Below are 22,382 nucleotides of genomic sequence, written 5' to 3'. Positions count from 1 at the left end.
GCAAAGTTGACGTATTGCAGGAAGTGCACTGGTGAGTTTAAATCAGTTTTTGGGGTGAAAGTTTAGGAGCTCACAGATGATGTCAAATTTTTGTGCGGGCAGAGATGTTGCTAGGTAACAGCTTAGTCATCTATGATGTCATGGTATAATGTCACACCCTGGTAAGATTTGGGTAAGCGTGTGACATCTTCTGAATTTATTGGTTTATTTATTTCAAAACTGTCTATAAACTTAAACGTATCAGGAGCGAAGAAAAACACATTTCTTTCCACTTTTGAGACATTTTATGGTTTTACTTTTGGATTTAAGATTAAGATTGTTTCCAGTCCATAAAGAAACAATTAATTCTTCAGTTGTACACAGAAAGACTGAATTCCTAAATTTTATTTTAGGAATTTTCAAAAGTAATACAGCACAGCATATGTGTCACATGTACTGTCCACCACTTCATAACCTCACGTGCAAGAGGTATAAGCATTTTTTTTAAATCCTCTATAACATAGTGTAACGTAGCTGTGAGCAGACATCATGTTGTTTTTAATGTTTATTTATTCCTTCCTAAAGTTTATAAATTCATTTTAAAAAAAGAATATAAAATAAATCTTTATATGACATAATGCATAAATGCTGAAATATAACCTTACAGATGTTTACTTTTAATATGTGAACAGTTTACTATAAATTATTTACTATGAATGGTTGGGTTAAATTAAAGTTTCAGTCACCCACGCATAAAATGTAGTTAAATAATACACTGATATTAAATCTTATTCACTGAAAATATTTATCTGTAGTTAATTACATGTTAATTACATAATTGCCTGTGTCCGTACATGAGTACCGGTGAATTTTAAAGAGAAAAAGTTAAAAATAAATAAATAGCAGCAGCAGTCTGGTAATATGACGTCGGAGTTGATGACTTCATTGTCTCCAGCTTCACAGGCTGTCAAAGGCTGAGGAGGGGAATAGGAAATGCATTTTTCAGAAAATACACATAGAGAAGGAGAAACGGACTATAATCATGCTGCACTAAAGCCCCAGGTGGACTGACTCAGAACGGAGCCACGTTCCACATTTTCCTAATATGCCGACAGTGACTGGTTGATTGTCTGCTAATTAGGTGACTTATCAGCTAAGGCGCTGCTGCAAGTCTCCACACCAGCAGCAGCAGTAGCCAGCAGGCATGTAGGAGGGGTAAAGGAGGTATACCCGACCTCCTCCCCTCTCCCACCTACTTTCCTCTCTACCAAGCAGCGTGGCTCACTCACTCACCCCCCTCTCTCCCCCTCTCTCTGTCTCTCACTCGCTCACTCTCAGCACTTCGTGTCAGTCCAGGTCGGGAGAATCACGGCGGAATCTGGCAGCGAAGATGCGGGCCGTTGGGTATGTGGGAGTCGGTGTGCTGTGGGCGCTCTTGGTCGCTCTTGTGCCCGGCTGCGTGTCGGAGCTGGCGACGCTGGTGCAGGAGCAGGTTAACGCCGAGTCCTCCCTGCTGAAGCCAAAGGTTATGATCGCCATTGTAGCTCGCAACGCAGCGCACAGCCTGCCGTACTACCTGGGCTGCATCGAGAAGCTGGAGTACCCGAAGGAGCGCATAGCGATCTGGTGAGAGACGCGCTATCAGAGATGCGCCGGTGCCAATATTTGGGGGTGGAGTTTGCTAGAACCTTACTTTTTAACAAAGTTATGCAAGTACAGCTGCATGTATGCTATGAATAACCACTTTTTTCCATAGCCTCAAATGTGCATTTCCACCCCAGGCTCATTTCTTCCAGAGTACATAGTGCGTGCACGATGGTCGGCAATGGAGCGTGTAGTAATGAAAAGCAGCGTGTGTCCGCGTTAATTATAATAGCAGATTGTCGGTGCTGACTCGGAGACCTGTTGCTGTGTTTTACGATGCACTTACCTCGCGCGTCTGCCTGCGTCCAAATTGCACTCTGTGTGAGAAGATGAAAGAGCTTTTGTGCATGTCAGGGTTAGGCTTAACCCTAATCACTGCCTCCGTCTGATTCAGCACAAACCTGCGGAAACGAGCCTTTAAAACAGCAGGGCTGGCAGGTATGAATGGAGGGGGGCGCGCCCCAGGTCAGGTATTGTTGGATCTATAGGGGCTAACTCTGTAATACGAAGTTATCAAAGAGAGTGCCTGCAGGTGAAAGGATGAAAGGAGACACTGAGCTGGTCTGACAGCGGGACTATGGGGCGTGTGAGTTTTGTTAAGCCATGCGTAAAATGTGTGTGTGTGGGTCTCTGTATGGGGGCTGTGCAGGCTGATGAATCAGATACAACATCTAAACGGATTCCGGCAGATTCTGTCTAAAGGCAGGTTGGTTATGAAAGGGCAGCTTAGGCCACTGGAAAAAAAATGAAAGACAAAGGATATCATGCACACAGAGCTGGGGGTGTTTGCATTTCTTTCGCCCTCACTCTAAATCTCCCAGAGACCTTGTTGTATCCACACTGGAAGTCACTTGTTTTGTATCCCACCCTTCCTGTGTTAAAGGTCCTGCTTTTGTTTTGGAGAGGGCCTCTTTATAATTCAGAGACCTCACATAACTGCACGTTAACACAGACACACCAGAGAAACTCCATGCAGAGAGTTGGGTTGTCACTCTCCGAAGTGACTGAGCTACCATGGCTTAGTGCGTTGTTGAACTAACAGAAGTGGGGCGTCATCAGTTATGAGTGGTATCTCTTTGTCCTGCAGTCAGTGGACACAAATAATGAGAGACTAAGGAAATGGACATTCCTGTACGTTCTACCTCTGACTAGTGTCATTAAGTATTCTGATTTTTACATTACGGTAAGATTATTTAAGAAAACATAAACCTTTGGAACATTTGATGCATGGAAAATGAAAACTTGAGCAAAAGAAACTTGTTCGTAAACTAGTAACTGAAAGAATCTAAGGCCATAATGGGTGTTGTTTCTGTTGTGATTTTAAATGAATGGAAAGGGAAAATCTATAAATATTTCTCATGTGATGACAAAAATCTTAAATGGCTTGTTGTGGATTAATGGGATAAGAAAATTGCATGTTTTACTGAGCATAACTCATGCAGATCTGTGCCTCTCCTTTGTCGTCATTGCTGTTGCCCAACATCTGTGCTAAATCACCCATTAAATGCCCATTGTAATTTAACTCTCCCTAAAGACGTAAATACATGTCGTCGCCTTTCACAGTGTCTTACAGAAAATTCATTAATTGTAAGACGGCAGCTTCAGTTAAAAATATGAACATTATGTTAGGTCTGAGACTAAACTCTAAATCCAGCTCCCTCTGACGTGGCATTTCAAGATGACCCCAGTACTTCTACTGAATTATTATTTTATGGCATTATGGCATCATTATTATAAACAAAGCATTATGTGAGATGTCAGTTCTCCAGATGGACTGAGCCAAATACTTTCTGGTTACACTCATGAGACACTCACCCTGGTTTTACTGTCCGTGTAGATTATGGGTTGACTGAAGTAAACTATGGGGAAGCCATGCAGCTTGTCTTTGTGTGTAAACACGATGTTCTTCAAGTGCGCCTAACCTAAGGTTCGGGCTTAAGACCTCAGAGGATGGGCTTCCTTCATCTCCTTTAACATACTGATTTCAGACTTGCAGCCCACTGGAGACAGAGCAGGAAGAGGCAGAGAAGAATGCAGCTAAATAGATATTATGTTGAGGACGTGATTAAACAGGAAGAGAAACGGAAGAAAGGAAGTGTGTATCATGGACACACAACGTCCTTTTAACATTTTGGGACCTCACAGGTGATATAATAGGTAAAAAGCAACACAGCACAGAAAGTATGCATCAAGCATGGAGCTGGCTGTTAGAGTCATGCAAAACACAAAAGCATCCCCAGTAGTATCAGAACCACAATCACATGCTGCACACCACAATACCCTCACCAACCTTATCAGATGCTTCATTTCAAAGTTTCCTACCTTTTTCACATATCATCAGTACAACTTGTTGAATGGAATTAACATTCAGGTCTTTTCTTGTCACAGATCACAGACATCTGGGTTTATCCACTGACTCGTGCTACCATGTGTCTACTAGTGGCAACAGACTGAGGTGCATTCTCTTATATTGCTTGTGGCAAGTTTTGGTGTTCTTTCACTTATCGACACATCTTGGTTTGGCAACCCCATGCTGGTTTTCAAGATCAATGTGATATGTGGCATTCACAGGATAATTTGATCCCCCAGCTCTGGCCTCCTCCATTATGCTCCTCCAGCCCCGATTTGAGATGGTCAGTCACATCTGTGCACCTTTAGAACTTTTCCCTCTGCAAATGGATCTGTCAGGGAAGTGGCAGAGCAATGAGAGCAACTTTCACACAGCTGTTACAGAATGAAAGAATGCAGGGAATTAGAGAAAGGCGGGATTGTCGGGAAGGTGGTCAACAGTGTTGGAAAATTACCCAGAGGGCATAGCAGGTTCAGGTTAGTTAATCTGCATTCCCCGAGTAGCTTGACTAATTCTGTCCTCCTCTTCAAACTTTGTTGCATTCCTCTTTTTCCATTGCCATGTCTGCTACCCAAGAGAACTACTGTTGAATGCCACACACTACAAGATAATACTAATCTATTAGTAATAATACTAATAGTCTAATTAGTGAAAGAACTCAGTTTCAGGAGAAGTAGCTGTCAAACTGTATGTGTCTTCTGTCCTGTGTAGAGGTATGATGTTATTGCATAGACATCTAGAGCATATGGGAATGTTGACATGTTTCACTTCAGGGTGTACAGATACAAGAGATGCACGTTAGCGAAAGTGATGTGAAGATTGGGATGGACAAGATCTGTAAAAGTTGAGAATTCAGCTTTCATCTTCTGCCAAGGAACAGTTGAGTTTTGCAGCGTGTCCTCCTGTTTTTTTAAGCTTTAAACGAAATCATAGAGGCTTTCCTAAACAGTGAATTGTGTGTTTTTGCACCCACAATGCAGACATAACTTTCTAAAGTTTAGATCAGACTGCAGTCTCCTCAGACTGCTTGTTACTGGCTGTCTGCTCTTTATTGTCTGCAGGCCGTGTTCATGTGGCCAAGTGCTTTCCCAGGTGCTGATCTGGGGGGACGAGATGATTTGTGGACTGGATATCAGAGCGCTGACATCATATGCCTTTCCCAGAAGACTTGCTTTGACAAAGTCACGCTGTTATTTTTCTCATTTATTTCATATACGCTTATGCAATATTTAGGATTGTCACGGAACTTTCTTCTCATAAACAATGAGGTGCAGCTATAGTGGTATGCTCCTTCAGTGTGTTTAACTGGATGAATGCATTTTATTGGCTAAAATTACACAGGTGCAAAGCAGCAAGTGAACTGTATAGAATATACAATGGCTTTTATATAGAGGTAAGTCCTGATGCACCTAGAAGCCTCAGGTATAATATGACACTTTGAGTTAAGAATTTTCCACAGATGTATAAATATGTTCTCACTGACACGTGTGCCGTATATACTGTAGCTCTTGTCAGATAATGACAGATGTTTGTTGTAAATGTATCCTGAGTGCACTACACGATATCATGACGTAGGATGACATAAACTGTAGTAAACTGTTGGAGCGTTATGTAGAAATGAGCGGACCATAACAAACTGGATTTGTATGCCGAGTAAAAGTCTCCCTGACTGGATTGATTCATGCTCACTGTGCCACTGCGTTTCCTTGTGGCTTGGTTTGAGAAGAAGCCAGCCTGCAGTTTGGAAGTGTTTACTGACATCAGCAGTTAGCTTGGCGTCACCAGGAGGAACAGTTCTGCTCTTTTGGTTGAAGTTAACCAGAGAGCCTATCCACACCTCCTCTCTGGCCAAGATAACATGTACTGCACCACAGTGACCGCTGGACTATGGGAGATCAAAGTGACATGAGCTTTCCACCTAACTTCCAATAAGACAGTAACTGAGTATTGCTTGGCACTGCAAATGCTGGTTTAAGTGCAGTGCTGGTTTCAGCCTAAATGTAACCAGTCCTGCAGTATAGTAGAAGAAGTCTATGACAACCATAGATGCTGCTGATCTGATTTTTAACATTTTTTTTTTTTTAATAATGACGATCAGTGTTTTGGGTTGAAAACATGTTGACTTACACCTGTTTTTTTAGCATCAACACATCTGTTTTATCACCTCAGAAACATAATCTAGAATAGACCTTCTGTCACTGATGTGCTGCAGTGTTTGTGTCAAATACATGGCATTGCTAGAATTTAAGCCCACGTAATGTGCGTACATAAAACGAGTACGTAAGAACGGGTAGGGAAAAATCGTACTGGATTATTTGTAACTTGTTCTCAAATCTCCATCCATATCAGTGAGATCAGTGCTTTTTTATGTCTTTGCTGAGTACATCTTTTATCCAGTTATCATTCCTGTTCTCTGACAAAATGGAAGAAAATGGAAAGGATCAAACGGGTCCAAAAAGATTATCAGTTTTGTGATGTTGGATGGTTGCCCTTGGGGCTTTGCCATGCCAGTCGTGTTACCTTGGGACTCATTCCTCTGCAGGAGCACACTAGTGAAATAGTTCTTGGTGTTGTCACACAAGGACAACCATTTCGGGCGAGCATTTCATCCAAGTATAAGGAACAGATTATCTAGATGGGATAAACTATTATCTGGTGCCAACTATATGGGCATTTGTAAATGATTAGCGTCATGGGCTTTTGGTGTGCTTTGTTCACAAAGTGAGTGTATGTATTAGGTCACAGTACTGGCAGTCTGCAGTAAAATGAGTGTTTGATTATCTGCGGGGATCTGGTATGAGTATAGCTATGAATGCATATGCATTCATATGCAAGTATGTGTTTTAGATGAATATGTGTGTGTTCTTTTCCACACATAATGTGCACTGCTCTCCTGGCTCAACCCGTGTTTTCCATTGACTTCCCCATACCCCATAAGGCCCACAGTGAGCCAGACCAGAACAGGCAATAATCAAACTCCGACCTCCCAATCAGTATCACCCGAGGAGTCGTATTATGCAGTTACGTCCAGTCCGTGAGAAACTTTTATGATCTTAAACATCTGCTCAGATTTAAGACCACAACTTGAAAAAACACCAGCTGACATTTACCAGGTAGGCATCTCATACGGATACAACCTCACTGGAGCAGAGGAACATTCTTCTAGTACTTTATTTTGTTTTGTTTTTTTCAACCTCTCCCCTTACCTGACTACATAAAACAATAGGAACAAATATGGCAGAGCCTTGTCCCACACAGCTGTCAGAAAGTCCACTGATCCAGCTTTTTGTGGACAACCACACACCAACATTGGTAAATATCTCTAATTAAATAGGGTTCAAATGATATAATATTGCCGTTAGTTTATGTTTTTCTTAGTGTTAATGGATCCCCAGAAGTACTAATTCCACCAGTTTGTCTTCCACTACTTTGTTTTATTAACATCTTGTATCTGTCTATATGAACCAGTCCCCCAAGCACTTTTACTTTCACCAAAAACCTTTAACATGCAATTTGTTTTTCCTCATTTAAAAAGTGCTCAGGGACTTCCTAAAAGAGCTGAATGCTGTAATTTCTGGCAAATGTTACTTTAAATGGTGCACACCGTTCTGGTGTAAATTACTCTGGCTGTCCATGTGGACTATGGTTGGAGACACATCTGTTTGAAACTAGATTAGATATACTGAATAAGTTATTTTAATTGGTTTACTCCCATTGCTTCACTACTTCTGTGGAAATAGGAACTTCTTATCACGCAACTTCTCATAATACAGTGTTATTATCTGAAGTTATGTGGCCCAGTGATTATTTTCCAAATGCAAGAACTTTAGAGCCTGATCTTTGCCAGGCTTTGCCTCACCAAACTCTCTCTAAAGCTGGAGGGATGCAGCTGATCATGTTTACCTGCCAACAGACCAACACCAACTTCTTTGCCATGCAGCAAAGAGGTACACATGGGGAATCTTTCTTTGTAGTCGCCACATATCTTTTCAATCAAGCGCTGTTGACAGAGAGAATTTTCTTTCCATTCCCCAGGCCCTTTTCAAACTCTCTCTCCATCTCTCCCCTGGAGTGGAAATGCTTGTTCCTATACTTGGCTCCTGAGAGTGAATTCTTTGTTAGATGCCCCACGCGTTCCAGCACATTTCCAGCAGTATTGTTAGAACTTGGCAGTAGAACAATGAACACTCATCTCATCTAGAGATGTGTCATCCAGTGAATTGCTCTAAGTGACTGAACTTACTTTGAGTGTATAATTGCTTGATTCAATACAAATCATATTCTTTGTACAAAAGTATTTAGAACAAATATTTAATCTGTTTGGTGCCAGAAAATGAGAACCACAATTTTCCCACCTGAAATTAGTGACAAGTTACCTGGAAGGAGATAACGCCCTATGGGTTTGGCCACTTGATTTAGGAAGAGCACAACTGCACAAAGATTGGGGAAATTGGAGGTGTGCACAAGTATATCATCACCATATAATTGCACACTTTCAGAAAATGCTTAAACCATACAAAAGTTTAAACCATACAAATGCAATACTAATAAAATATTTCTAGTGCCCGCGAAAGCTATGACAGTGTAAATACTGGCGAAAGCGTGGTGAAATCCGTAAAGACTGAACAATTTTCTGGTGTGTCTGCTAGGCGTTTAACTTGGGTTTGTCACCAGCTGTTGAAATACACCAGTGGGAAACCATCCATGACTTGCTGTGAATTCATATTGGGCATCCTACACAAAAATTGTGCAACTATTCAGCAAAATGTTTTTTTGTTTGTTTGTTTTTGTGGTGGATAACGACTGTCCAGACTGTCTAACTAATAGCGTCTGTTTGAGTCTGTTCTTTGGATTTCAAACAACTATAAGCAACTTTTCATTTGATGCACTTCAGCGGTGGGCATATCTTAAGGGAGGAGCTGATCAGATGAGGGCCTAAGGTTTTATAATCAGTGGCCCTTTTTACGCATCTTCAAAAGTTTGAAGTCATTCGAATGAGCTTCTCTTGTAGTTTGACAACAACAACCTCATTATAGGCAAATGTATGATGATGATAATGTTCCGGTGTCCAGTAGCTTCATCGCACAGTCATGCCTCCTACAGTACTGGCTTGATTATTAAAAAGTGAATGCTGAATATTACAGGTCAGTGCAAGTCTACTGGCTATGGCTACTTTTGTTGACCCTGAGAGTCCATGAGGAATTTCAGTCTGGAGGTCGTATCACAGCAACAACCCCTCCTCCCTCCTTCTTCTTTTCTTTTTCCCCTTCTATCTCTCTACCCGTCTACCTCTTTCCTTTGCCCTATTAGGCCATCAAGAGGCACAACAGCCACGTCAGCCTAGACACTATATAGCAAAGTCAACACGCACACGCACACACACACACACACACACACACACACACACACACACACACACACACACACACACACACGGTGATTATGTTTTAAAGGCCTCCATGTTGATGTCTGAAAGAGACATTCTTGCTCCTTAATTATGTGCAGCACCCAGTCATTATTGGCTGCGATATTAGATAGTTTACTTAATCAACAGTCAGTTCACACTAGCCCGCTAGGCCCTCTCAGACCTGTGTTTACCTAAAAGGGCAGTCTCTGAGCCCGGGCTGTGTGTTTAAGGCCAGATTATCTGAGTGGATAACCATAGGATATGGGAGGCAGAGTGCCAGAAAGAGTGGTGAAGTAATATTGATGATCAGTCAAATTAGGTGACAGAGATTTCAGTGTGACCAATGTATTCCTACGTTTTTCTGACCCAAGGTTTAATGTCAGCAATTTTGGTATGTTTTTAATAGTTGTAATTTGTTGTGATCTTTGTTTCTGTTATGTGCAAACCAAAGGTTTCATCTTGCAATAGGTTGTGCACTTTTATAAAACGTGTAAAGAACCACGTGGTCACTGTGGGCTGGTGTACGATGTGAATGTGTGTGTGCATGATGGTGCAAGGTGGATTTGAAATGATATTGTAATTAGGTGTCCTGTGCCTTGGAGAGTAAATGGTTATCTGTGAAGTGATGGGGAGAGGGAGCGGTGGGCTGTGTAGATGAGGCCTCAGAAAGCATGTGTCGGCCAGATGCTGATCATAAATGCAGAGAAGAAAGGTGGAAACCTTAGTCCCAGAGCTCCAGGCAGCAGAATAATAAGGCTGCAGCTTACAGTAAACTTCAAAAAGTAACAAGGAGACAGCATGAGTTAGGAGAGGGAGATATATAGAGGCGTGGAACATATATGGCTCCGTATCAGACCTTTATCTCATTCTATATGTTTCTCCTGTGAATACAACCTGCACACCATTGAGATTTTACATCCCATAATAAGATGAACAAAATACCCAGTGGTTTGATGAACATTAGCTAAACACAGCTACAGCATTTGAAAGGAGCCTCAAAGGCTGTTTAACTGGACTCAGTGTCCTGTGCAGTACATCTGCAGCAGCTGATCCTGTCTAAAGACGGAGGAAATTGAGGAGAAGGAACACATGGTTACCTCCTGAAGAACCAAAGTGCTTCAACTGGATGAGACGGCAGAGAAAAAATCTCATAGAAACGAAGGAGCACCTACACCGCAGGCAAAGATGATTAATGCCTTTTATTTGTTTCACATACACAGATTTTGTGCATAAACCAGTCAACCACGACATTAAAACCAGTGGCAGGAGAAGTAAATAACATTGGCCATCTTGTGACAATTTAGTGTTCCGCTGGGAAACTTTTGGACCTGGCATTCATTCATGTGGACGTTCCTTAGACGTGTACCACCCACCCCATAGCAATGACGCTCCTTGATGGCAGCAGCAGGATGCAGCCTGACACAGAGAAAAAAAAAACAGTTTAGGAACAACTCAAGAAACGTGAAAAACAGCACAAACTGATCATGTATCTGTGGGATGATCCACAGAGGCACCTCCCCTCAACCCGTAGGCCCCGAAGGCCCCCACTGACAACATTCTGTTGCCACACACCCTTAGAAGGCCCATGTCTACTCTCTGATGAGAGAATAGGCCTCCCAGAGTATTATAAAGGTGGTCATAATGTTATGACTGTTCGATATACGTAGATTTGACATATCACACACTGTCAAATATATTGTAAGCCACGCTAAGATGCAGTGTCTGTAATGGAAAATCACAGAGTACTCAGAGTCTTTAGCACTTGTAGGTTCTAGGCAGTGTGAGGAGGGCGAGCTGACCGGATGTGTTTGAAGTAAAAAGGAGTCATTAATTCTAATACATGCACTTTGTACTTTTACTTACTTTTACTGCCACACAGAAGCAGTGATGATGTAGTATCTATGATGTGTCCCAAAAGCTTCTTAAGAACAGGGTTGAGGCCACAAAACAAAATGTTCTATTGGTAAAATCTGCTGATTTCATCAAGTAGCCGGTCCCACGTTTAAAAACTATCCCTTAGAGATCCAGACACAGACGCTTGTTGTTCCTCTTCAGACACCCCTTGACTTTCAAGCTACAGATTACCTGGACACAGGCGGCACATGTCCTGCCAAGAAGAGACTGTAAAACAAAAAATGGACTCCAACGACATTCATGCTCCGTCAGATTTTGTCATTATCATTTTAATGTTTAAAAGCCTAAAAGTCAGTGCAATTGGTTTGGCCCGTGTTTTAATGAGCGCTGTTAGAAATTCACAAAAGTATTCAAACTGAGTTGAGAAAGTTTTTCGGTTTATGGTTACAGTTCATAGAAAGTGATGCAAACATGAATCCCTTTTTCTTATCATCTCCATTTTACCTCCTCGTCCCCCCCGGACATCCCATACCCATACCAATAGTTATACACATAAGGTCATAAATACTGTACGTTTCAACCTACTCTGCCATGTGTTGTTTTTTCCTATACATTTCTGTTCCCTCATATTAAATCTACGCCTGGAGCTGAGTCTGTCATTTGGAGATAGCATGTAGGAACACCTTTATTTCCTCTAGCGATTTGCAGTTTAGCAGTTTAAGAAACGTGTAAATATGTGAGAGCAGCCACTCATTACCCCCGAGTCAGGTGTTTCAGTGTTTTCCATGCCTGCAGTGCTCCGACGGCTGCTAACAAGTACACTTTTCACAGACATACTTGCAACCTAAAAAAAACTTGTGTGACGCATAAATAACCGGCCGCACTGCTGTAAAACAAGCGTTCACAGGACACAGAAATGATCGCCCCCTATATTGTGTTGCACATCTGCAGGCACAAGAATGTACATGCACGTTCACCATTAAAATTATTGACCGGAATGCTCGCGGCTCTTCCCCAGCTACTTGTTATGTTGGAGGTGGTGATGACAGAAATTCCAGCGAGCAAAGCCTCTCTGTCAGACAAAGCTAGATTGTGTGTCTGTGTGATGTTTGACATTCGTGTCTTCATGTGTGTATGTGAGCATATAAAGGTCTGTGTACTTGTATGTCTGCCCGTCATACAGAAAACAGATGTTGTCTTCGGTCTTCCGCTAAGAGTGCATTTACTAAAAATACAAGGAGACGAGACAGTGCACAACTGTGAGCGTAGGTGTGTATGTGTCTATCTCTGTCCGTCCCGTCTAAAATTGGGTGTGAGTTTGGACACATTACAGCAAGGAATATTACAGCAAGCAGTGGAAAACTCCATCTGACTGAGTGTGCGTGTGTTTGTATGCACACGTTGAGTTGCGGGACTTGGGCACACACTCATTTGACCCTCTCTCTTTAAGTGACATTTCAAACGCTGCCTGACAGGAAGACAGGACGGGCACAGAACCACAAAATTGATAGCAAAGCGCACAATGCAGACTTGGTTTATGGTTTTAATTTCTCTTGAAGATATTCATGTAAACATGCGCACAAACTCTTAGCCACACATACAGTAGTCACAGTGTCCTCTCTGAGTCAGCTCTGTCAGCTGAAGTGGAAATATCTGCAAAGAAACAGATGCAGGTTGCAAACCACAGGGATAACACACCAGCAGCTTTAGCACTAAAGCTAACTTTTACGTTGACATCATTTCCTAATAGAGATGTGTGTGTGTGTCTGCATGTTGATGTAACTTGTTTTTATGAAGAGTTTGATTTTTTTCCCTTTCTCAGAACTCAACAGCCATTAGTAAAATGGCAAAATTGTACCTATCTAGCAATTTTTTAACCAATGTGCTTTTTAGTGAAGTCAGTCAGTGACTCCTCAGACTTTGCCCAACATTGAGGCTGCCTGTTTCAACACCGAATGGAAATTACTTCTTCTCCAAATGCCATGTCTCAGACTTTCACCACAGCTTTCTCGTTACATCAGGTTAACCATAATTTGTCTTTTTTAGAGTGTGTCTCACTCTGCTCACTGTCAACACCTGTATGCACTTAAAGGGGTTTCGTGACTTCTGTTGAAGATGTCATTGTTCATTGACATCGTGTATTGGTGTTTTAGGGCAGCAACGGACCATAATATAGACAACACTACAGCCGTGTTAAGAGAATGGCTGAAGACAGCCCAGCGTGTGTACCACTATGTGGAGTGGAGACCAATGGATGAACCACGGTAAGTCCACAAAATCAAAATAAAATCAGAGTCGGATTGTATTTCTGTTTTCTAATAGCATACAGATGATAAAGTTGCGTGACTTATGTTTTTGCATCAGATCGTACACAGATGAGTGGGGCCCAAAGCACTGGCCTCCTTCCAGATTCAACCACGTGATGAAGCTGAGACAGGCGGCACTAAAGGCTGCCCGGGAACGATGGGCCGACTACATACTGGTAAGCTCCTGACTTGATGTAACTAATGCAGCGCCTGCTATCGCAAGCATTAGTCTGTAAACGAACCAGCTATGGTTTCTGTGATCTGTAACAACGTGCTTAGTCTAAAACACGGTGCCTTTTAAAATGAAACAGAATTAGTAAACAACTTTTTTCCAAAATATGATGACTGCTCTTCACTTACTACACCTCAATACTACACCTGTCCTGGTCAATCACATGAATACATTTGCCTTAACATGTTGACTAGCAGTATTAGTAAGAAAACTACTTGTGGCCAAAACAGAAGAGAATAGTGTTGCAGTATTCTGACATCCTCTGCATTTGAAAATACTCCTCTGTTTAATTTAGTTTCTATATGCCTTTGTGTTTTGTGTTCTGCTCTTCTTTAGTTTGTAGACAGCGACAACCTGTTAACCAACCCTAATGTGTTGAACCTGCTGATGAGTGAAAACTTGACCTTAGTGGCTCCCATGTTGGAGTCTCGTTCGCTCTACTCCAACTTCTGGTGTGGCATCACCCCTCAGGTACAAAGTTATCCACTTTTTAATTCACTCATGTGGCTTCATTACCTCAGTTTGGTTCTTAATCTGTGTTTCTCCCCGTCAGGGCTACTATAAGCGAACCCCAGACTACCAGCCAATCAGGGAGTGGAAGCGGCTCGGATGCTTCCCTGTTCCCATGGTGCATAGCACCTTCCTGTTGGACCTGCGTCGTGAATCCAGCAGGGACCTGGCTTTCTATCCTCCTCACCCAGACTACAGCTGGGCCTTCGATGACATCATGGTGTTTGCCTTCTCAGCACGTCAAGCAGGTTAGTTTGAAATTTTCAGCTCACAGCGAACTAACAGATTTATAGCAGGGGTGCAAATGTCACCTTTACATAGACGTACTGTCTTCATTATTTTATTAGTAGTTTGTTTCCGACAGTTTTTAACTGTGGAAATGTGTTCCCCTGTTTGTTTTTTACTGGTTCCCCGCACATGTCAGATTAAGTTAGATGAGTGTGAGCACAGATAAATGGATCCATGTGTGTGACTTGACTAAACACGTGAATAGTTTTAACTGTGCAACAATGTCTGTGTTTGTACATCTGTAGGACAGAAGACAAAAAAAAAGACAAACAAAAAACACATGAAGTCATTGGCACAAACACTAACTGATGCAAACACTCGTACGAATTCTTACATCTCACAAATTAGTTTCAGCACCGAAAGCAGTACATGTAATTATAGAGCATTTACGGGATCTTTGAAAGACGAGCTAGCACAGTGTTTTTCCAGCATGCAAAATGAATTCATGAAATTAACGCTTGTTTATTTCTTACAATTGCCCCATTAATGTACAGCAACATGTTTAGTTGGTTGATTCAGAGTTACTTTGGGATTGTTTTTACTTTAGCTGACAGGAGCTATCAGGCTAAACTTGGTAGCAGTTGTTGCTAGCTTAAAAAAGGCAGGGAATATGTGATTTCTGACTGAAAGATGATGACACAGGGCTAACATCACTGTCAAAAAAGTGGAAATATAATACACAATTAGATAATAATAATATATAATACACAATTTCACAGTTTATGTTGTCTTTTTTAATTTATTTACTACTACCACTTCCAGGTTTCAGAGCATGGTGACTAGCACATTGTCTTACACAAACCCTTTTCCATTCCCTGCAGGAGTTGGATAACAATAACAGTTTAAGCATCATTAAGACGTTTAATTTGTTGTGAATGTTTTTATTTACTTCACAGGTCATGCACTGTAATTCCCAGAGTTGCAGCATTCATGTGGTAGGAGGTCCTATATGAGCACCCAGGGGTGGTCTGATGTCCATGGTTAGTTGAAATGTTTGGGGTTATACTTACAGACCTCCTCTCTTTTTCCTCTATGTTTGTTAGGTGTACAGATGTATGTGTGTAACAGAGAACACTATGGTTTCCTGCCGGTACCTCTCAAGGCTCAGCAGAACGTGGAAGATGAAAGCGAGAGTTTCATACACACTATCACAGAGGCTTTAAGTGAGTACTCACTCACTGACACGCGGACACGTTCCATCTGTTGCGTCTTTACTATCAGTCACTCCCTTCTCAGGTTTGTTTCTTCTCCTTCTCGACCTCGTCGAGCCGTTGATTGCACCCTGTCAACCCTCTCCCCCTCCTCGGCGTCCTCTCTCTTAGCTCTTCTTTGTTTATCCACCCTACCTCCAGCGCGTCCTCGCCCCCCTTTTGGCCTCCTTCACTGCTCTTGTTTCTGCTCTGATTTGAAATGAACCCAAATAAATACACCACGACAATCCAGAGGAAATCCTCTTAGGTTATTTAATCCTGTTTTTGCTGTTTTGACCCATCGCCTCCTTTATCTCTCTGTCAACAGTTGACCACAACATCGAGCCCTCTGAGCATGTGCACGCTCCACCATCACCTCAGGGAAAGATTGACTTTGATGAAGTGAGTTATGAGAGCGCTGCCTCTGCCAGGAGGAACAGCAACTCAGCAACTTCTGTCTCTCTGCATATATTAACTGTTTATCTGCAAATACCACTTCTTCAATTTCCCTTGCTCCTTCCTCTGCTCTTCCCCTCCCTTCTTACCTTTCTGAAGGTTCTCTTTGTTTTGTTTTTTTCTGTCCTGGAACAACATGCAAGAATACAGACCCTGGCACTAGAGCCAATGAAAATGTCTCCCACATTTTTATTTTTATTAAAATCTTCAGATTTTCCTTATCAACCTGAAGCGCCGGCTGGACAGAAGAACCAGGATGTTGAAAACTATGGCGTCGCTGGGTCTCCATGCCACCCTGACAGACGCGGTGGACGGCAAGTAAGATATGAACCTGAAGGAACATTTGAGCTTGAAAGCAAAGTCTTCACATTCCTCCCATTACTACCCCACACCTCTCCCTTTTCCCTCTACCAGGGCTCTGAATACGTCCCAGCTGCAGGCGCTGGCGATAGAGATGATGCCGGGCTATAAGGACCCGTACTCTGGTCGAGTTCTGACCCGAGGTGAGATCGGCTGCTTCCTCAGTCATCACTCCATATGGACACAGGTGAGGGCAGGTAATTAGGTAGTAAAGCATTCATTTGGCAAGAATGATGGATGAGGTTGGATGAGGTGCTATGGCACTACTGATGTTATTACGAAGACTGAAATGAAAAGAAACACTTTGCACTAATAGAGCCATATTTTTTTGGACATGTATGGCAACTCTAACAAACCAGACAATGGCATTTTTGAGTAGCTGTAATGACAATAAGATAAAATGAAACATTTGCTTTAATAGACAAAATAATCCCTAAAAACCAATCAAAGGAGAGATGACTACTAACATGTGACTATGTTACCCTTTCATTCTAAGGTTGAGTCTTTGTGTTTTCTGACCTTCAGGTGAAAGAGCGCGGCCTCCAGAAGGTCCTTGTCTTAGAAGATGATGTGAGGTTTGAGCCCAGGTTTAAACGAAGGCTTCAGGCCATAATGGATGACATAGACAAAGCCCAGCTGGACTGGGACCTCATGTAAGAACACTCGCTCTGCATTCCTGCTCATTCTCACACAAGCTGTGTCCTGTTTCTGGATGAATATTTATGAATGTGTGTCCTTAGAAGCCATTTATGTGAATCCTGATTTGGTGCATTAACACAATCTGACTGCCGCGTCCTATCTTCAGCTATGTGGGCCGTAAGCGTATGCAGGTGCAGCAGCCCGAGCAGTCGGTGGACGGTGTAAACAACCTGGTTGTGGCAGACTATTCCTACTGGACGCTGGGCTACGCACTCTCACAGCAAGGAGCCAGAAAGTTACTGGCTGCAGAGCCTTTCAGGAAGATGCTGCCTGTCGACGAATACCTGCCCGTCATGTTCAACAAACACCCCAAGTTAGTATTTGATCCAGTCTTCTCTAAATAAAAGAACAAGGGAAATACACATCGTAACAATCTTGGCAATAATACAATCATGTCAGATAAAGGCCGACTGAAGGCAGCGACAGGTAGTTAGCGGTATTAATGGATTGTGTCCACAAACACTGTCTCTTTTAGACAGTCTGGTCCTCGGAGAGACAGGCAAATATTTACCGAGGACCACATTACAGGTGCACTGCACTCTGACCGGCGGATTTACCCTGTGTTTCACATGCAAAATTAACATAAAAATGCAAAATCAAAAGCCGAGCGTGAAGCGCATGGAATGTTTGCATGCATTGATCTTGTGCATGCAAACTCAAACTTCAAGGGCAGTAAACCAGCGCAGAAATACTATAGCACGCACTGTGCAGTAATTATCTATACATAGACACAAACACCCGTTTTCGTGACTTTTCAGACTGTGGCACAGTGTGTAGTTTTTCTAGTGTGTGCTCTGGCGGTAAACCGCAGACTCTATCCTGCTCAGCTTCTAGTAATGTTCCATATTTGTCCCTTTTTCAGTTTCTCCTGTCCGTCTTTCTTTCCAGCAACACCTCCCTCTTCTTCTTCTTCTTCTTCTTCTTCTTCTTCTTCTTCTTCTTCTTCTTCTTCTACTTCTTCTTCTTCCTCTGTGCTCCCTCACACACAGGGCTTGGATTGTTCTTGGGGTCCAGCGGGTATGGTGCTTTCACACTGGACACACAATGCCAGCTTTTCTGTTTCTTTTTTTCTCTTTTTTTTTTCATGGGGATTCCTGCCGTGCCTGCTCTCCTCCTCCTCCTCCTCCTCCTCGTCCTCTTCCACCTCCTCCACCCCCAGTACTACTCCCAATACCGCCACCATCACTCTCCGTCCCCTTTTCTTTCTACTATGTCTCCTTTAACTCCGCTATCTGCCCTGCGCCTTTCCCTTCAGTCACTTGACGACTCCTTTTATGTTATCCTCTTCTCACTCTCTTCAACAGAATTTACTTGCCTGCGCACTCACTCCATCCCCGTGTCACCCACTCCTCCTCCCCCTTCCTCCTCCTCCTCCTCCTCCTCTTGCTTTGAGGAATGTAGACCAGCTCTTCCTGCTGGTTGGAGAAGGGGGACAGGATTCCCATTGATAGAGGTCTGGGCATGGGGGTGGGTTTGAGATGAACACTGTACAATGTGTATGTGTGTTTTACTATATAAATACGTGGAGATGTGTGTCCAGCATGCAGAGCATAGATTACAAGGCAAATACGCAGTATGTATTCAACAGTGAGAGAAAGTAAGTTTGTTCGAAAGTGAGAGAAATAGGTGAAAGAAGTTTGATAGAAATGCAAAGAAAAAAGTGGCAGTGAAAATACGTAAAATGTAAAATTACTAAAGTAAACAGCAGGGATTATGAGCTCTGTTTTTGCAATTTCGTTCTGCATTTTTCTTCACTTGCATTATAATCATTAAAATAAACACCCAGACGGAAGGGAGAGAAATCCATGACAGTGAAGCCAGTGTAAAAGGCCACATTGTGTGAAAGGTGTGTGTGTGTCTTGTTGTGGGTCAGCTCCCCTGTGCACTAATAAAGGTGTAGGGTTTCCCTCTGCCGATGGAGTGCCGACAGGCTTTAGACCGGTCAGCAGAGAGTTAACCTCTGCGCTGACCTCTGTCTGTGACACCTCCAGGCTGACGTGTCACACCCAGACACCCCTCATTCCTCCCTCTGACCCTGCTGCAGGCGGACGACGCCACGCTGATTTAGTGCAACGAGACATGACAGTAGCTGGGGTAAACTCACGGAGGTGTAATATTGATCTGATGGGATAAAACACGTGGTGTTGTCAATGCATCATGTAAATTAATGGATTTACAGAAGTGATGTCTGTCGCTGTAATTTTGAGCTTTTAGATTGTTTTGTTTTTTGACTTAGAAGTAAACCATAGCAAAGAAAAATTAGTTTAGTTAGCTGAAATCAACTGTTAATCAAGTTATCTATTTGAAGGTTTTCGTGATTAACCGATTCATTTACATGCTCCATAATATATCAGAATACTTGAAAAATGACTAAAACAGTTCTGAAAATAATTATTAGTTACTTTACTGTGAACACTTTCCGCTGCCTTCAGTCTAACAGTGAATTTAAGCTGAATGTAGCGATTTAATGTCCACTTTTCAACTTCAGTTGTTTATTTGGTCTATGCTTTTATTTCAGAGTAAAATGACACATTCAACTGCATACATTACAACAAAGTCAGAAAGAAATATTGGAGTGTTCTAAAACTTTTGACTGGTAGTGTATATGTATTTATAAACTACTTCTATATCACCTTCAACTTTACTTAAATGCAGCATCTAAATACATCTTGAGTATTTTTTATATTCCATGTGACTGTGACCATTGCTGTTGACTTGTGGTTTTTCTTCGTGTTTTTGAACATATATTGTGCAATTTCCAAATGGAACATCCATATTACAGCTCAATGTGCTGCTGCAGCAGAGAAGAGCATCCTGTTCCTTTATTTCACATCCTGTAAATTTGCTGCTGCGGTGGAGTTAAATTCCGGTAACACATCAACTCCTCAAGATATAATTAGTCAAAAGTGAGGGCATAAGGCAAAAAGGTCACGTACAACAGCAGCAAATGAGCTTCGGTGACCTTTATATAGCGTTCACAGACAGCTCAGGCTTGTTATCGGAACTATGCAAGAGGCAGAACAGGGACATCGCATCTTTAGACTATAATAATTCTAGACACTAAAAAATGACTCTTGCCGCAGTTTGGGAAGCAATCAATTTACTTTTATTATTATTTGTTATTATGTCACCAGGCACACATAGTATTCTCCGTGAACACAAAAGTAAGCAATGTCATGGTATATTGAATGTCTCTGGGATTGTCCTTCACTGACGAAAAACAATCAAGACCTTAATAGAGCATAAAAATCATCCTTGTTGTAGTCATCATCAAATTGAATTCTGTGTTCCTCCCCAGTGTCCAGTACATGTCTCACTTTGAGCCCCGGGACCTGAAGGCTTTCTCCGTGGAGCCGCTGCTCATCTATCCCACCCACTACACCGGAGAACCGGGCTACATCAGCGACACAGAGACCTCCACCATTTGGGACGACGAGGCCGTGGCCACGGACTGGGACCGGCAGCACGCCCGCAAGACGGCCCAGCAGGGCAGCATCCGGCCCCTGGCACAGAACAGCGTCACCGGAGATTCGCCGCCTCCTGCAGCTCGAGCATCACGCGACGAACTCTGATACAGACACTAGAGTCAGAGAGAGAGAGGGGTGTTCATACGCCGCGTACACACAGTGAATACCATGCGTTAGCACACTTGAAAAGACACTTGAACTACAAGCTGGCATACTGTACATGTATTCACACACTCTCATGCACACACACACACACACATGCACAAGTGTTATAATGGATAAAAGCGGAATTCGGACCTTTCTAATCTGCTGGCTAATGACGGGACAGCGAGGAGAAGAGGAAGAAGAGCCGAATCTAGGACGAGGGCCAGCGGGCCTTTGACAAAAGCTTTATTTATTCACCATGTGCATCCTCCAGGCCTGCAGAGATATTTACAGCCCGATAAAAAAAAGTAAGCAACACATGGAACCTAACATCATTTGCAGGATGTGAAAGAAAAAAACTAATTTTTGTGTTGTTTATAAAGATTATTGTTATTTAAACAGATGTGTTTTAAGGGGTTGCTGAAGAATAAATGAACCATACTGCTGTCTGACAACTTGTAACGTGTCACTATGAAACCGTGCATCCACATCCTACGGCATTTGTGTGTTTTTTTGTGGGCGTGCATGTGGACGCATGCATTTGTTTTCAGAATTGAGCCCGCGTGGGAGGAGGGAGGCTGACACGCTGTACCCAAGAGTGTGACTGCCTCAAATGATGACACACATGCACACACACGCACACACACACACACACACGCACACACACACACACACACACACTCGGCCATCTCTTGCCAAACAGCTGGGCAGCAACAGATGTTATTAAGACCCAATGTTTCTGAAGAACTAGCACAGCGGGCTGGTCCCACTCGTTACCATTTCAGATCACCAGGCACACATTACAGGAAGCCTCTAGGATGTATGATGTGCAGTTCCATCCATTACGTACACATGCTTTTGGGATATATGTGTGTTAAATATGTGTTAAATATTTGGAAAAGGCTGGATTATTGAGTCTTTCATCTCCTCGACGCAGACCAAACCAATAAAACAACTTCTCTATCATGGTGCGTTCACTCACTGAGTAGCATAAGCTCTTACAGATGTTGTGTGTTTTCTGACATTAGTATGTGTTATTATTGCGTTACTAGCATTGTGGCGCCTGAAGGAGGAGTAAACGAAAAGCAGAGCTCCCACAGCCAGATACAAGCCCACGTTTTCTTTATTTGTGAGTGTGAAACTGAACGTTACTTCAGTAATGTGTATTATTGTTGAATAGCAAGCATAAACGGGCTGCAAACGTTCCCACGACCTTATCATGCATCCTAATACGGAAGTGTGAGCTTTTCCCACTGAAAATAAGCTTCGCCGAATGACACAAAATGCGGTAAAACATGAAAGGAGCTGCAGCCTCCCCGTAAATTTAAATTTTGGGCTTTGAGCTGTGATCATGTGGAGGACACTCGACCCTGTGTTGTCTCCTGCTGTTCACTGGCTGGGTAAAATTCTGCTCTCAGTTTTATAGTTCCTGTCGGTCGTAGGACCTGAAAAAAGGGAGGGATGGAGAGAGCTGGGGAACAGACAGACAGGGACCA

At 42.6% G+C, this 22,382-nt stretch overlaps 1 protein-coding gene across 1 annotated transcript; it reads left to right on the top strand.

Annotated features, from left to right (window-relative positions):
• The first annotated feature begins 947 nt into the window (after nt 1-947).
• On the top strand, nt 948-21,852 carry colgalt2b (collagen beta(1-O)galactosyltransferase 2b). Its single transcript, XM_047588116.1, has 12 exons — nt 948-1,605; nt 13,388-13,498; nt 13,599-13,716; nt 14,109-14,243; nt 14,326-14,530; nt 15,614-15,733; nt 16,089-16,162; nt 16,428-16,534; nt 16,631-16,763; nt 17,102-17,229; nt 17,382-17,588; nt 20,574-21,852. The coding sequence occupies exons 1-12, from the start codon at nt 1,370-1,372 to the stop codon at nt 20,845-20,847; spliced, it is 1,848 nt and encodes a 615-aa protein (XP_047444072.1). The 5' UTR covers nt 948-1,369; the 3' UTR covers nt 20,848-21,852.
• Nucleotides 21,853-22,382: the final 530 nt, after the last annotated feature.

The sequence above is a fragment of the Mugil cephalus genome, chromosome 6 (genome assembly GCF_022458985.1).
Source record: "Mugil cephalus isolate CIBA_MC_2020 chromosome 6, CIBA_Mcephalus_1.1, whole genome shotgun sequence".
In the NCBI taxonomy this organism is placed as follows: domain Eukaryota; kingdom Metazoa; phylum Chordata; class Actinopteri; order Mugiliformes; family Mugilidae; genus Mugil; species Mugil cephalus.
The sequence above is the reverse complement of the archived record's forward strand: the minus strand, read 5'-3'. Positions and strand labels throughout refer to the sequence as shown.